At 29.3% G+C, this 17,298-nt stretch overlaps 3 protein-coding genes across 3 annotated transcripts; 2 read left to right on the top strand and 1 right to left on the bottom strand.

The window, feature by feature from the left end:
* The first annotated feature begins 747 nt into the window (after window positions 1-747).
* On the top strand, window positions 748-8,361 carry LOC119673876 (activating signal cointegrator 1 complex subunit 3). Its single transcript, XM_038084972.1, has 11 exons — window positions 748-860; window positions 924-2,584; window positions 2,648-3,343; window positions 3,400-4,088; window positions 4,149-4,697; window positions 4,753-5,629; window positions 5,788-6,796; window positions 6,861-7,029; window positions 7,506-7,787; window positions 7,853-7,984; window positions 8,044-8,361. The coding sequence occupies exons 1-11, from the start codon at window positions 748-750 to the stop codon at window positions 8,359-8,361; spliced, it is 6,495 nt and encodes a 2,164-aa protein (XP_037940900.1).
* Window positions 8,362-10,165: 1,804 nt separating this feature from the next.
* Window positions 10,166-13,655, bottom strand: LOC119675462 (cardioactive peptide). The gene is made up of 3 exons (XM_038086670.1): window positions 13,608-13,655; window positions 10,552-10,615; window positions 10,166-10,468 (listed from the first exon to the last, which is right to left on the bottom strand). Exons 1-3 carry the CDS (start codon window positions 13,653-13,655, stop codon window positions 10,200-10,202), a joined length of 381 nt encoding a protein of 126 aa, XP_037942598.1. The 3' UTR covers window positions 10,166-10,199.
* LOC119679744 lies at window positions 12,307-17,215 on the top strand. The gene is made up of 6 exons (XM_038092249.1): window positions 12,307-12,415; window positions 15,448-15,592; window positions 16,025-16,360; window positions 16,421-16,621; window positions 16,696-16,809; window positions 17,027-17,215. The coding sequence occupies exons 2-6, from the start codon at window positions 15,482-15,484 to the stop codon at window positions 17,144-17,146; spliced, it is 882 nt and encodes a 293-aa protein (XP_037948177.1). The 5' UTR covers window positions 12,307-12,415; window positions 15,448-15,481; the 3' UTR covers window positions 17,147-17,215.
* Window positions 17,216-17,298: the final 83 nt, after the last annotated feature.

The raw sequence follows: 17,298 nt of genomic DNA, 5'->3' as shown, positions 1-17,298 counted from the left end.
TTCAAGCAATATGGCCCTGAGCAACAGGTACTGATATTGCTGAATATCAGACGGCCATCAGCTCGTTTGAAATCAAAGCTTTTAGAACAACTTCTAACAAGGGCATTTCATATTACATTATACATTGTCTTTGTAATTGTGTGGAAAGTTAAAAAAAAAACATTTAATATTTTTGCATTCCTTGTATTTTACTATTTTTACATATAAAATTATATTTTGCTTACAAAGATTATTCGTTATAATATATTATAATAGCAAAATGTACTACTACTTTATATGTTAAGTACATACTTTTTTAAAGTATTTGCGCATTATGTTTTTACACTTTGTTTTTACACGCAACGAAATTTTATATTTCTCTCTAAAAAATAAAAATTTTTTAAATATTCCGTTCTCAAAAGTATCTGAAGTATCGGAAAAAGGTGAAAAGATGAAAACTTTCAGTGATTTCAGCTAGTTTGGTGCATTTTGCACTAACACATTCAAGAGCTCCACACATTCAAAAACAAATTGTTCGAAAAAAAAAATTTAGTTTACAATGGAGTTACCGTTCTTGTTAGGTATTCTTTGCTGTGGACGTTAAATATAGGTACAATGCAAAAGAGAACCGATTATCGTAAGTAATTTATTTCTACATCACTGAAACATGTGTTTACAAACCGCTGATTTGCAAAATAATAGCGCTTGTGTATCATTAAGTAAATTTTTTAAGTGTTCAATTTTTGAATGAATTAAAATATTATACTTATGAAGGATCTACCGCGATTTAGTTTGGCATTGCGTGCCAAAACTGAGCTTGAAGTGAAATTGCCGGAAATTATTAATATAGAAAGCATAAAGTGTAATGCAGGATGGCGGAAGTAAGCATTAATAGCGCAAACAACCACACGTCCACATTTTAAATGTTTTCTTTAATTTTTAAGGTCCAACCACACTAAACACACTATTAAAGAAATTGTTTCACTTATTCCAATTACAAAACAGTCGGAGGCTAAAATACAATTTCAGAAATTGAGGAGTTTGGTCTGTGAATGCTTCGGTTACGAAGAAAAACAAGACGTGGTGGAGCATGCTGTGCTTTACATTTTCTGGCTGTTATTAGAATCAGAATTGCTTACAAATGCATCCAGATTGGACGTACGCAAAATTTTTGGTACTATTTTCGACACAAAATTAAATAAGATGCATGATAATGTGAGAGCTATTTTCCATTTATTGGAAGATTTTGAAATAAAAGATTTAAAAAAAGCGCATAAAAGAAAGAATGTAATTAAAAATAATAATTTATGGGGCCCCAATATATACATCCGAGTAAAAATCGCACCTCAAGGCAAAGTTTTACATTTGCAAGACTTGGCACCAATTCAGGCTATTCAAAACCCGGTTGCTTCAGGTTTTTCAATGAGTTGGAAAAATTCTTCAAATGTTTCCGACTATTGTTCACATGACAACAGTTTATCTAATAAAATTACTAAAGATGTAGAGGAACTTCTACAGCTGTCGGAATCTACAGGTGATTTTCAGTTACTTCATAAAGTCGTTCAGATGCTTAATTCAAAATCATCCAATAATGAATTGCAGAATGAAATCATTGAATTACTGGGTTTCGAAAAATTTGAACTTGTACAAAGCCTGCTACAACATCGCACCGAGATAGTTTCGCAGATTAATAAATATGAACTTCAATCCAAATACAACATACAACAACAAAAAAGTAAGGATAAAAATAAAAGTGAAGTCCGACCGTCAGTTGCAACTTCTGTTATTGTACAATCATTTCAAGAAAAAGAGTTAAACAAACAAAATCGGCGTGTAGAAAAAAAACTGCAACGATTGATACAAAACCAAGAAAGATGCGACAGTAGCGAAGAAAATAATTCACGTGCTGTAGATGCATTGCAACTACGAATGCAGCAACAACGTAGATTTCTAGAACAGGCCCAACAACAGCCAATTTTGAAAATTACTAAGCAGTCGAACTCGGCATATGCAAAACCTGTAATGTATCCCTACGTTTTTGATAATCAGCTCAAAAGTAAAGAACATGCTGGATTTATAGGTGGTAGTCGAATTTTTCTACCGGACTCTGCTACACGTATTGACAATAAACAGTATGAAGAAGTTAAGATTCCTGCAACAGAACCTCCACCTCTCCAAGTAGGTGAAAATCGGATTAAAATAAGTGATCTAGATGAAATTGGGAGATTAAGTTTTGCGAATTGCACTGAACTTAATAGAATACAGTCAGTTGTATATCCAGTCGCTTATCACACTAATGAAAACATGTTAGTTTGCGCTCCTACAGGCGCAGGGAAAACGAATGTCGCTATGTTAACTATTGTTCATACAATACGATTACATATTGAAAATGGAATTATTAATCGGGATCAATTTAAAATTGTTTATATTGCACCAATGAAAGCTTTAGCTGCTGAGATGGTCGAAAACTTTTCGAAGCGCCTGAAAAGTCTTAACATTGTTGTACGAGAACTTACTGGTGATATGCAGTTATCTAAAACGGAAATGGCACAGACGCAGATTTTGGTAACAACGCCTGAAAAGTGGGATGTAGTAACTAGAAAAGGTTTGTTATATAACAACTCATTACCATATATCAGTTAAATTTAAAATCCATTATTAAATATAGGCGCAGGCGATGCAACGTTGACAAATGTTTTAAAATTACTTATAATCGATGAAGTGCACTTGTTGCATGGAGAGCGGGGGCCCGTTGTCGAAACATTGGTTGCACGCACACTTCGTTTAGTGGAGTCTTCACAAAGCATGATTCGTATCGTTGGTCTGTCGGCTACGCTCCCCAATTATATTGATGTAGCTACATTTCTGGGTGTAAATCCCATGAAAGGATTGTTTTATTTCGACTCTCGTTTTAGGCCTGTTCCGTTAGACACTAATTTTATTGGTGTTAAGTCTGTGAAACCACTTCAACAAATAGCCGATATGGACCAAATTTGTTACCAAAAGTGCATTGAAATGGTACAACAAAATCACCAAGTTATGGTATTTGTGCATGCGCGTAATTCAACAGCGCGTACCGCAACAATGTTAAGAGAACTAGCACAGCAAAATCAATCAGCAGCTATATTTTTGGCAAATAATGCAGATGGGTTTAGTTTGGCTTTAAGAGAAATACAAAAAAGCCGTAACAAACAGCTTGTAGAATTATTCTCTAATGGATTTGGAATACACCACGCTGGCATGTTACGATCTGACAGACAAATGGTAGAGAAATACTTTGCACAAGGCTATATTAAAGTCCTCGTATGTACAGCAACTTTAGCATGGGGTGTCAATCTACCTGCTCATGCCGTCATTATAAAAGGTTATTTATAATTTTATCTTGTATCAATTTGTTATATATATCTTTGATACAAATAGGTACCGACATATATGATTCAAAGCATGGAGCATTTGTTGATTTAGGCATACTTGATGTGTTGCAAATATTTGGCCGTGCTGGAAGACCACAGTTTGATAAAACTGGGGTCGGGAGCATTATAACGACATACGACAAACTCAATCATTATTTATCGCTTCTTACTAATCAATTTCCTATTGAATCTAATTTTGTGCAATGTCTTGCCGATAATTTGAATGCCGAAATTGTACTCGGAACAATCACAAATGTTAGCGAGGCGATAGAATGGCTTAGTTACACGTATTTATATGTACGCATGCGTAAGAATCCTCATGTTTATGGCATTGAATATAGCGAATTAGAAAATGATGTAACTTTACTAAAGAAGCGAGAACAATTAATTTTAAATGCAGCCATCAGCTTAGATAAAGCACGAATGATAAGATTTAATGTGAGAACCTGTGATTTCAACGTAACCGATTTAGGTCGTACAGCTTCATACTTTTATATAAAATATGATACTGTTGAAATATTTAATGAACTGCTGAAACCTTTTATGAGCGAAGCTGATATTTTCGGAATGATTTCCCGTGCGCAAGAATTTGAGCAACTTAAGGTACGCGATGATGAATTAGATGAGCTTGATGATTTGCGACATTCTTATTGCAAAATTAAAGTACTAGGAGGTAGTGAAAATGTGTTTGGCAAAGTAAGTTGAAAGTTTTTCTCTTTATAATATATTAATTTATATTTGAATTAATATATTTAGGTCAACATACTTATGCAAACATATTTGTCACATGGTTTTGTTAAATCATTTTCTTTAGTGTCCGATATGCTATATATTGTGCAAAATATTGTGCGTATATCACGTGCACTTTTTTCAATTGTGCTTCGTAATAATAACGCTGTGCTTGCTGGACGTATGCTAGAAATATGTAAAATGTTTGAACGCCAGCAATGGAATTTTGAGTCTCCTTTACGACAATTTAAATGCATTAATGCGGAATGCATAACGAAATTAGAAAATATTGGATTTAGTCTTTACACTATATGTGAAATGCAGAAAAATGAGTTAAAAGATCTTTTGCGAAGTCAACGATATGCTGATCAAATTTTCCAATGTGCTCGGGAAATACCTGCAATCGAGGTACAAGCCAGTTTACAACCCATTACGCGAACGGTTTTGCGTATAAAGGTCGACATAACACCCTATTTTAATTGGAATGAAAAAGTGCACGGGAAAGTTTGTGAAAACTTTTGGTTATGGATTGAGGATCCTGAAACAAATTTTATATATCATTCGGAACATTTTCAAGTAAGATTTAAATATATTTTTTTATATTTATTGTAATATAAAATTCTTTAAACAGTTAACTCGTAAATTTGTGTCTTACCGTAAAATACATCAACTTGTTATGACAATACCACTAAAGGAACCATTACCACCGCAATATTATATCCGAGTATCAAGTGATACTTGGCTTGGCAGTAGTATTTGGTTACCATTGTCGTTTCAACATCTTGTATTACCTGAACATCATCCTCCACTCACAGACCTGCTGCTGTTACAACCATTACCTGTATCTTGCTTAAATAATCCACAGTATGAGCAATTATATACTTTTTCACATTTCAACCCTATACAGACACAAATTTTTCATTGTCTGTATCATACAAATAATAATGTTTTGTTAGGTGCTCCTACTGGATCCGGTAAAACTATTGTTGCTGAAATAGCCATGTTTCGAGCTTTCAATGTAAATCCTAAAGGTAAAGTAGTATATATAGCACCACTAAAAGCTTTGGTGAAAGAACGCATAAATGATTGGAAAAGACGATTTGAATCTCTTCCGCTGTTAAAAAAAGTAGTTGAACTTACCGGTGATACAACGCCTGATATACAAGCAATTCACGATGCTCAAATTATTGTTACAACTCCAGAGAAATGGGACGGCATAAGTCGATCGTGGCAAACTAGAGAATACGTAAAAAATGTAGTGTTAATTGTTATTGACGAAATTCATCTATTAGGTGAAGATCGCGGCCCAGTAATTGAAGTTATAGTATCACGCACTAATTTTATAACGTCACATACGCGTCAACCAATACGTATTGTAGGTCTATCAACAGCGTTAGCTAATGCACAGGATTTAGCAAACTGGTTGGGAATTACAAAAATTGGTTTATATAATTTTAAGCCTTCAGTGCGACCAGTACCGTTACAGGTACATATCAATGGTTTTTCAGGTCAGTAAATTTGTAATTTTTGTATTTATTAGTATTTATTACATATAGTATATATCACTATTATCATAATTAAAGAAATAAATTTTGATAACTTTTATGACAATCTAAACAACTTACTCAAATCTAAATTAATTTTCTTTATAAATTAATTGTTAAAGGCAAACACTATTGTCCGAGAATGGCAACAATGAATCGCCCTACATTCCAGGCTATACGCACATATTCACCATCAGAACCAACTATAATTTTTGTATCCTCCCGTCGTCAAACACGCCTCACTGCATTAGATCTCATAACATTTGTAGCTGGAGAAGATAATCCGAAACAATTCTTGCACATACTAGAAGACGAAATTCAACAAATATTGCAAAACATAAAAGACTCAAATTTGAAATTTTGTCTAGCATTCGGTATTGGTTTACATCACGCCGGTTTACAAGAGCAAGATCGTAAAGTAGTCGAAGAACTTTTTTTTAATCGCAAAATTCAAATCCTTGTAGCTACTGCTACACTTGCATGGGGCATTAACTTGCCGGCTCATTTAGTAGTTATTAAAGGCACGGAATATTTTGATGGCAAATTAAAAAAATATGTTGATATGCCTATTACTGATGTACTTCAAATGATGGGGCGAGCTGGAAGACCACAATTTGATAATGAAGGAGTGGCTGTTGTATTAGTACACGATGTAAAAAAAAATTTTTATAAGAAATTTCTTTATGATCCCTTTCCAGTCGAGTCTAGTTTATTGCATGTGCTACCAGAGCACATAAATGCAGAAATAGTAGCAGGAACTGTACAAACTAAACAAGCTGCACTAGATTATATGAGTTGGACCTATTTTTTTCGTCGGTTAATACGAAATCCAACATACTATAATTTAGAAGGTATCGAACCAAACCAACTTAATTATTTCTTGTCATCATTAATTGAACAAGTTGTGTCTGATTTGGAGTTAGCTGCGTGCATAACACAAAAAGAAGGTTTATTAATTCCTACATTTTTAGGACGAATTGCTTCGTATTACTATTTATCGTATCGTACTATGAAACATTTTCTAAATAATTTAAAACCTGAAATGAGTACACGAGAGATATTGTTAGCAATTTCAGATTCATATGAATTTGATCAGCAACCAGTGCGTCATAATGAGGATAAATATAATGAGTATTTTTTAAAAATAAAATCTTAAAGAAAACATCAAGTTTATAATCATGTTTTATTTTTATAGAGAACTGGCTAAAGAATGTAGATATCAACCGATATCACAATCGTGGGATTCACCGTTCACAAAAACATTTATTTTACTACAAGCACATATTATGCGTTTAGATCTGCCAAATTCCGACTTCTTAACTGATACAAAATCAACTTTAGATAATGCTACGCGTGTAATGCAGGTAACTAAAATGTAATTTTACTCAGAAAGTAAACTTATTTGATGTTAGGTGCCTAATCAATAATTTTGAAGCAAATTATCTTTCTATGTTACGAAATAATTACGTCATCAGAATTATGAGTCATCTTTTCATTTCATAATTATTCACAACAAATATTTTTTTCTCTCTTCTGGACAAAGCATTCTACACAATTGATGATTCTTATACTTTTTACATCCATAATAGATCTGCATTTTTTTTTATAAATTATAAAGTTGAATAATTTATTCAGTCAGGAATTTTTCACCTTGAACAACCATCAGACAAACCATAACATAATGGTGTAAAATGTGAACATATGGTTGAAATCTAGCAAAATAATTAATTGATTTTGTATAATAGTCATGAATGCAAATTTAGAATAGGTTTTTAACCAATTTTTTTTTATAATGAAATTTGCATTAAAAAAGAAAAATCGTTTGATATATAAATTTAAGGCAATGGCTGATTATACAGCAGAACGTGGGTGGCTGTCTCCGACTTTGAAAATGCAACAGCTCATGCAAAGCATTATACAAGCTCGTTGGTTTGATGAATCTGCATTTTTAACACTGCCCACTGTAACTAATTCTACTGAAATGTTGTTCTATAATATATACCACAACCATAAATATCTTACGTTGCCCGTCTTAAAGGAGTTATGCCGCAACAATTATGAAATTCTAGCCGACGCTTTAAGACAGATGTTTGAAGAACAAGAAATTGAGCATATATTTGAAGTATGTTACGGAATCTTTTTTTAGTATTTTATACAAAATGTATTATTATTAATCACTTTTTTAAGGTTGTACAGAATTTGCCGGAGGTTATGGTTTCTTTAACATTACAAGGCAAACATCTAGGTAATGCTGAAGCTAAGCGCATTGTATCAACAGACAGTAAATCCACTCAATGGATAGAAATTCATCCAAATGAAGTAATTAAATAAATATATTTAATATATATTTTATATAATTTTATATTTATTATTTTTAGGACTATGTACTTATTGTTGATATTAACCGACTAAATGCAAAACGAGGTGCCCACAATTTAATGAATATTTTTTGTCCCAAATACCCAAAATCAAAATCTGAGGCTTGGTTTTTAACACTTGGTTCCCAATCAAATAATGAATTACTTGCCATGAAGCGGGTCACAATTCGTGGAAATCGTTCTATAAATCGTATTTGCTTCCAATCTACTCCTCGACGAGGACGTCAAGTATTAACATTATATTTAATGTCCGATTGCTTAATAGGATTAGATCAACAGTTTGATCTTAAGTTTGAAATTATTGATGTAAAGTCTTAATTTAAGTTCTTTTAATTTATATACAAATAAAAAAATTTTAATAAAGAAATTTAATTAAACGTAAATTGAATTGGAATTAATAAATAAATAAATAAATTAAGTGGATGAATTGAAAGAACGAATACTGCATATTGAAATCAATATTGGCATAGTTAGTGTTATAAATTTTTACTGTCTATAAACACATACATATATGTAATTCACTCATATATATACTTTTCGTATTCGCCAAAATTCGCCGAAATCGTGAATATATAAAAGTTTTGGAATCTTAAGCAAATTTTTTTTTTTGTAGATATATTATTGCAAAACAATAGTTAAATCATACGTATATAATGGATAAATCGGTTTAACATATTAATATTGTAAACTTAAAACAAAGTATACGTTTTAAGTTTCGAATATTTAAAAATTTAAGTTTCTACGAATAAATATCAATTTTAATCCTTTATTCGAAAAACTTGGATCAAATACCAAATCAAAGAATTAATGTTTATTATCAAGATTTTCAATTTATCCGAATGCAAAAACATATAGTGCTTACAGTTGTATCGCGTTTATTTAAAATTTTAGACACATATTTATAATATTTAACTTTTTAAAATATTTGTAGAGAGGCTTCGAAAAGTAGTGAACTACAACAACAAAAATTCTTTTTATATTATTTTAATTAACTGAATTTTTGGCTGACCATACAGCTGTTTCAAGTATTGTCAAATATCCATCATCACAGTGGGTTTGGAATTATTTTTTCTATTTTTTTGGCTTCAAAAAATTATCTACGAATAATTAAATACAAGGAATAATTTCAAGACCACTGACGATGGGTATTCAGCAATACTCTAAACAGCTGTATGGTCAGCCAGAAACTTAATAGGTTTTGTAGTTCACTACTTTTTGGAACCTCTCTACCAAATGTACTTGTTTCTATTTAATAAACTAGTCGCTTTCTAATTTAATGACGTTAAATTACAACTTATATTACAGTAATTTTATATTTTTATTATTGAATTTATATATATAAGATTTTTTTAACTCAATAGCAGTATCAACTACTTATTACAATTATAAATAGTTCATGATTTTGAAGTCAGCTTATATGTTTAAGTACATTTTTTTGGTCGTATTATCGTATTATATTGACCACTTTTTTATTAAAAGATTCACTAAAAAAAAATATTAAATAAGTTTTATACAATTCATTGCAATAAAAGTAATATGTAAAAGTATATACACAGCGTTTGCTGTGTGTACATATTTATATAAATATTGAATGTATAAAATATAATTGTGTTTAACTAGAATAATTGGTTAACTTTATAACTTAAGTTTTTAATTTAAAAATTAAAAATAAATAACACTAATTTATTTTTCACTCATTTTATTGCGTTTAATATTCCCACTTTGCATAGAAACAGCACGTGTTCTTTGTATTTTTATGTATTTTACAATTTTGATTGGTTTTTAAATTATAACTGCTAATATGGTTCCTGATGATGACTGTAGAAATTTAGAAATAGAATTTCTACTATAGAAATAGTAGAAATATTAAGCGAAATAAAAAAAAGTGAAAAATTGTTTTGTTTTAATTTTTGAATAAACTTCAATGGAGTTGACCATTCGAAAATAATTATAATAATTTTTTTCATCGAGAAATTAAATGTATAAAAATTTAAATATGTTGTACGAATGTTTTTATGTTTTTTTTAAATATTTAAATATACATATATATGGAGTAATATTATATATAAATGCTATAATAATTTGTTCACATATTTTGTAAATGCAGATTAAAATTTTATTTTATATTTGCGTTTATTAATAGAATGTTAGCATGTTTAGTGATTTGCATATTCCTGTTGTTGATATTTCATCTTTTGCTTATTTTTTTGTCGAAATATTTCCTTGCTCGCTTCTCTAATAGCTTCAAATATTTTCGCTTGCGACATTATTTGCTTTTGAACATTTTCCACAGCTGGTTCTGCATTTATATCTATCAAATCACTTAGGCCTTCGTCCATTCCTTCGTTATTGTAGGGTTCAGTTTCTATTGCATTGCGTTTCAACAGAGTAAAAGGTGAAAATTGAGATCGCTTCCTCCCACAACCTTTTTGGAAGGCAGAATATGATTATGATATGATGTTCGCATTAGTATTAAACTTTATATTATATAAAATTATAAACTATCACCTGTAAATGCATTACAAAATGGCCGCTTTTCGTATTTCCACTGTATGACACCACTTAGCTTATGCTTTGTATAAAATAATTAATAATAAAATTAGTAACTGAAGTTTTTGCAAGCACATTTTTCACGCAATTTGCGATTAATATTCATTAAATAATAAATAAAAAATTTTAATAGGAAGAAATTTGTAGCAAATGCTATATATAAAACTAAGTAAACTAAAATTAAAAAATAAAGTACAATTGAAACTTAATATATAATAATTAAATGAAGAATTTTTTTAATTAAATGAAGTTATTTTAAGAATATAAAATAACAGCTAAACAAAAAAGAAATAGTAATAATTAAATACTATTAACTTAATATGGTATTTAAAATATGTGCTTGAAATCGTTCGCTTACATTTGATAAATTAATATCAGCTTCGATTTGGTATATTATATTTAACCAAAATAAAAAACAAATAATCAACGGTTTAAAGGTAATCATATTAAATTAATTAATAATTTTTTTTTGTATTTGTATTTGTTTTTCCTTTCGTATTTAAGTAAATTTACTTAATACTCTTTTAAATTCATTTACGTGCCCTGACACAGTCACTGAAATAGGTTTATTCCTTTAACTTAAACTACAAGTACACAACTGTTCTAAGTAACGTTTGAGATTGAATTGTGTATTTCAAACATTTAACGCCCTATTACCTAACACCCAATATTAAAGCACCGCCACTTTAGTATCATACAGCGATTTACTGCGGTTTTTCATATTTCAGAGTCAGTCAATAGCGCACCACGCTGAGCTAAGTAAGTGTTTTGATTGGATACACATTACAGGAATCAAGCTGTTGTGTTATGTATCATGAAAGCATACATCTTTTTGTTTCACATTTTAGGAAAGGCTGTTTTGGTAAAACTGTGATTACGAACATTGCTTTGCGGTCTCAGTCATATCTGCTACAGGATTTACTTATATTTTACTAAACACATTCAATTATTGAAGGACACATTTTTCAAATATTAAGTGCAGAATAATTTAATTTAATTTTAACAATTCTCTTCATTTTATTAAATATACAAGAAGATTAAAAAGCACATACGAGTATTATGTCTTTTAATAATTAATACTATAAAATAATTTCAACAACAATCACATAAGCATCTAAATAATATCTTCCATTACTAGTTTTCATGTTATCCCGAATTTCTGTAGAAATATATGAAATTGATCTATTTTTAGATGTGCCAAGAATATTTTAGAAAAATTAATTAAAATCAGCCATTCGCGCCGTCTTCATGCCCTAAAAATCACCAAATCACAATTTTTCACAATTTTAATTAAAAACAAATAATTCAACACAATATACACTAAGCTTTCTTATTTATAATTAATTATATATTAATCATTAATACATTTATATATTTATATACAGAATCCATTGCTTTAAAGAGTCAAAAACTTTGAGTGTAAGTTAGTCGCTGGTTTTATTCAAATATTATAAATCAATCTTCAATAATAGAATATTTATGTATCGTATATATATATATATTATATAGCTAATTCTTAACTATTTAATGTTAATAATGCTATTGCCTAATGATATTTTAGCAAGTATTCAAATTACATAGGTGCACACAAGTCTGTAGGTTTATAGGTAAGAGAGATGAAAATTGGATGTAGGGTTAAGTGAGAGAAATGAGTTTGGACGACCATTTTTGAAGAATCTAATACTATTTTAAGATCAGTCTTTAAAGAAAAATTGTAAAGAATTGTTGCTTAGAAATTCAGTTTTACTAAAACTAATTAGAGAAGTTATTTAAAATATAAAATTTTCCTCTATAAAATTATCATTTAGATTTCATTTTTCACGTGAGTACTTAATATATTTGTGAAGTGGTTTAATTTCAACAAATTTACCATAATAATAATTTCATTTAAAATAAATATTTAGAAATAATAAGAATAAAAATTAACATTGTCAACTGCATGAATCGGAAAAATTAAATAAATAAATCGTAAGTTATTTCCAACAATAATTGGTCTCTTATCAAGTTTTTTTTGTAACTAAAAATATAAAGGCTATTTATACATGCGTTCAATTAGTATTATAAAAAAATAATGAATTTATAATGATAATATCTATTAAAACTAAAACGAAATTTTAATTAATATTTCTTTTAATTTTTCATTATTTATAAATAATGAAATTTATAAATATATATATATATATATATATATGTGTATGTCATAAAGCCTTATAAAAAGCTCTTATGTATCACATACCTAAAATAGATATACAAATAATAAATATTTAAAATTGCTGTTTAATGTAGGCAAATATATGTGGATTATAAATAACCAATGCAGTTTCCAAATAATTTTATTTGTTACTCTATACTCTATAACAGCAAATAGATAGATTCTTTGGGACAGATTCTATAAGTTTTCGGCTACTATATGTTCAATTTATATATATTAAATTTTTTGTTTAATTAATGTTGTCCAATTTTTTAATTGGTGCCTGGATATATTCAACTACATCTACAAATATATGATAATTGTGGAGGACTTTTAAGATCTTTTGAAGGATTACACATCAACTACAGATATCATTAAGAAATTTGTGATTTTACTGTCAAAGTGAAATTAAAACGACCGACATTTTTAAACCAAATCTTCCTTTTAAATAGATCATTTTTATTGAATCCCGGACTTCAATTGATACTTGAATGTAATGAGACTTTCAGAATAAAAACAGGAACTCTCATATTTTAATTATTCTACAATATTTCGGATTTATTTACTACTTCAGTGATTTGTGAATTTTATGTTTTATTTTTTATTTGCTTTGGATTTTGCTGTTGTTGCTTTTAAAATATTTTTATAAAGCTTATTTTATTTCAAACATATTGGCTTAAGAAAATTGTCATTTTTATCTTCTTTTTTTAAACCACTGATCGTTTATTGTTATATTAAGTTCTTTTTCTTGTTTAGGATGAAACAATCACAGTACATTAATATCAATATATCCGCTATATAAAATTATATACACAATACATACCACATTTTTCAATTTTCTTTGGAACTGAATGTCCAACATTCGTTCCATGTTTTTAACGTTTTGCGGCTTTTGCTATTCTGATTCTAAAAATTTATTGTAATTTATTGTAATTTTCCATTTTTTGCATTTGCTTTTACTATTTTTTCTGGTTTTCCTCTTCTACTTAATGGCTTCTAGAATTTCACATCTTTTTCGATCTTTTTCAATACACATTACAGGATATAATATAATCATTTTATTAATATAGATGTGTATATAAATGAAACTATCGCAAATTGATTCATAATTAATTCACTAAACTATACAAAACCAATAAATATTGTATATTCTCCCCCTTTGGACTTTCCTGCCTACATCACTAGTCTTTAATGGCTAAATCCTTGTTGCGCCATATAATACCTGCTACGCGTAATACTTTGTCTACTTCTGTAATGATTTCGGATGTAAAGTTATTTGAAAATGTTATTCTCGACCCAAAGTATCCCATATCTGGTCTACACATATTTCGTATAGTGTCCTTGTGCTTAATAAGTTAATTGAAGATTATTAGCGACTTTATAGCTTTAAAAGAACTTGAATTGATTTTAATATTTATTGTATAATTATTGTTGAAATTTTTAAATCTTACTTTTGTCTGCTTATTTTCTCTGTTATATCGATAATAATCCAAAGTATTCTCAAAACTAGTGTGAGAATACCTTCTACTTCTCAAAAACTTTGCTGAAAGGAACAGGGTTCACTTAATATGGATCCCAAAACACAGCGGATTTGAGGTAAACAAAAAAGCAGATGAACTAGCCAGAAAAAGGGCGGCCTCATATTATATTGGACCACAACCATTCTGCGGTCCTTAAGCTTTTTCAAACTAAAATGAATGAGTGGCTGGAAAGAGCAGCTCAGACTGATTGGGATAATACAATTGCCTGCAGACAAGCTAAAGAATTCATGCCGTATCGATCAAAAGCCAGAACTAGGGAGCTACTTATGCTAAACAGAAGTGGCATCCGACTTGTCATAGGATTTCTGACCGGATATTGTGGAGTTAAAAAGCATCTATCGAACCTAGGTATTACTAGAGACGATAGCTGCATCTTTATTGCGAAGAAGAGGAAACAGCAGAACACATTTTGTGTCACTGTGATAGTCTCGCCAGACTCAGACTTCGGTACCTTTCTATTACCTATCCACTTACAATGAAATTAGGTAACATCTCTCTAAAGAACATAATGCGTTCTTAACTGCTACTCCTCTATGGAACTAAAGGAGTAACTGGTATGTCACAATTATCCTCAAAGGAATCAGTGATGTGATGATTAGTTCCCAAATCTAATCTGATCCAAAGTAGAATATGTTTTAAATCTTTAGCAGCAGACTTATAAATGAAAAATATTTTAATATAAATAACTAATTCTAAACTTGTCAACCCACAGCACATAAAAACAGATAGTTTTATATATCGAACTTATTATGTCTATACAATTAAACTAAATAGGTCATTTAAATCCGAAATTGATATGACGGCAACAATTGAACAGCTTTATAACTACAAACGATTTAAATCCATACAAAATGATTCGGCATTTCTGTTTCTGTTATATTATAAATATGCATTGTACATACATATATAATATATTGATTGTATGAAGCAGATAATGCAATAATGCAATTAATAATGATCATTATAGAGACCTTTATTTATTCAAATAATAACAACAAAAATAACCATAACTAACATAAAATTTATGCAAACACCAAAAATATTTATACTATAGATATACTAAATTTTAAAAGAAAGGCTAAAAATTTTAATAAAACGAATTAAATATAACATATTTTTCAGTTTTTGGCAAATTGATTATTAAAAATATCACACCATGTCTGAGGAATCTTCTCAACAAATACAGCAAGACAACCGCGATCGTTCTAAATCCACTGAAGATAATGAAAGTCCACGAGAACCCTCCCTAGTATGCAGAGACATTGATGTAAGGCACTTCATCTCTTTGTAATCATAAAGTCATTAATTTTAGTACCTGTATATTAAAATGCATCAGGCATTTATTCAGAGTTTATCTTAGCAGAGTATATTTGTTTTTTTTTTAATATTGGATTAAACTAAAGATGGGCACAGACATATGAGATGGAGTATTACACATACATGTGTAAAAAGAACATAAAATTCTAAATTATATAAATAAATTAATTAATTAATGCGTTATTTAATATATGTAATAAACGTTTCTTAGTGTCTACAAAACTTAATCAATTCGTTTTGTCCCTTTAATCTGGTGCATGGACAAAATATAATTATTTTTATGTTTAAATTTGAGTTCATATTTGCGAATCTTATAAGTACGAGTAATAACATGTATACGTACAACATTTTACATATGTAATAATTGATATATACTTTTAAGATTAAAACAGAATTAGAATGTCTTGTGAAGTTACTTGATGGAAAAATTTATAAAGACGAGGAGGTTTCAATGGAAGAACTACATCAATATTTAATTGAGGATGATGGATCATGGTCGTTAGGAGATAATTTTTTAGTTTTTGTACAACGTGTTTTGCGCGAACAGTCATTTTCGCCTGATACGAGAATACATTTGATACGTACACTAGCTTACGCAGCACTTAAAGATGACGTCATAATTATATTACATCAGGATCGTAGGGATCATTCGTTGATGAACTTTGCTCAGGATATTGATAAACATACACCTGAAGAACAGCAGGCTTGGGCCATGTTTGTAAGTTGTAGATATTGATTTGATACATAAATATTATATAATATTAGCTTTTTTTGAAAGATGTGCAATCTTTTTGAAAATGTTGGCCCTTCAGAATGGTTACTATATATATCAGAATGGGACTATAACGGACAAACGCTTTCAAATATACGTGTAACGACAAAAGTTACAGTCCATTGTATATTATCGAATTGTCCTCAATTAAAAAACATTGGTTCAATGATTTTATACAATATTGCAATTAAAGAAGTTAAGACGGTTGTAAGATATAATGAATTTAAATATACCTTTTTCTATATATTCAGATCATTCCTTTACGTTACAATCTTTTACAGGTATTTGATGATGTAGCAGTAGAATTAACTATGGCTGTGCTACAATTCTACCAAAGTAGTCCTAATGAAGAGCAAATATTTCGTACTCTAAAAGCACTTGTAAGATTTCTTGAGGTGAGGTGATTATATATATGCATATTATTTTTAAATATATTTTTAGTAATCCAATTCTTTAATTAAATAATTTCAATAAACAAAAAATGGTTTTGCATATCTAAGAAAATTATGTTAATGTGTAAATACCTATTTAATATAATATAATAATAAATATTACATTATATGTTATATTATATATAAACTAAATATATATTTTCCTATACCTATATTTCAGGTATCTGCAGATGTGGCAGCAATAATTCAAATGATTGGTCCTCATCCAAAGCAATTTACTGGAAAAAGTGATCGAATTAATGAGCTGCTGAATGTTATTTGTCGAAAAGTTCCTTTATAATATACAAAAGTCTAAGTTTTTTAAATTCTATTACACTCTTAGTTTGTAGAATGTTCAAATTTTTTTACATTTTCTACCTAATTCTGATATTTAAAAAAATGTTTTTTAAATAAAGCTGCACTTTAATTAATTCAAGTTATTTAAAATTACAT

This window comes from Teleopsis dalmanni, chromosome 2 (assembly GCF_002237135.1).
Source record: "Teleopsis dalmanni isolate 2A chromosome 2, ASM223713v2, whole genome shotgun sequence".
NCBI classification, from domain to species: domain Eukaryota; kingdom Metazoa; phylum Arthropoda; class Insecta; order Diptera; family Diopsidae; genus Teleopsis; species Teleopsis dalmanni.
The sequence above is the reverse complement of the archived record's forward strand: the minus strand, read 5'-3'. Positions and strand labels throughout refer to the sequence as shown.

Excerpts from the sequence above, each read along its gene's own strand:
- LOC119673876 (XM_038084972.1), top strand. The coding sequence starts at position 748 with ATGAAGGATCTACCGCGATTTAGTTTGGCATTGCGTGCCAAAACTGAG. Across the intron at positions 4,089-4,148 it reads GTGAAAATGTGTTTGGCAAA|GTCAACATACTTATGCAAAC; the intron begins GTAAGTTGAAAG and ends TAATATATTTAG. Across the intron at positions 7,030-7,505 it reads ATGCTACGCGTGTAATGCAG|GCAATGGCTGATTATACAGC; the intron begins GTAACTAAAATG and ends TATAAATTTAAG.
- LOC119675462 (XM_038086670.1), bottom strand. The coding sequence starts at position 13,655 with ATGGAACGAATGTTGGACATTCAGTTCCAAAGAAAATTGAAAAATGTG. Across the intron at positions 10,616-13,607 it reads AAAGAAAATTGAAAAATGTG|CATAAGCTAAGTGGTGTCAT; the intron begins GTATGTATTGTG and ends TTTTATACAAAG. Across the intron at positions 10,469-10,551 it reads ATTTTGTAATGCATTTACAG|GTTGTGGGAGGAAGCGATCT; the intron begins GTGATAGTTTAT and ends CCTTCCAAAAAG.
- LOC119679744 (XM_038092249.1), top strand. The coding sequence starts at position 15,482 with ATGTCTGAGGAATCTTCTCAACAAATACAGCAAGACAACCGCGATCGT. Across the intron at positions 15,593-16,024 it reads TAGTATGCAGAGACATTGAT|ATTAAAACAGAATTAGAATG; the intron begins GTAAGGCACTTC and ends TATACTTTTAAG. Across the intron at positions 16,622-16,695 it reads TTAAAGAAGTTAAGACGGTT|GTATTTGATGATGTAGCAGT; the intron begins GTAAGATATAAT and ends AATCTTTTACAG.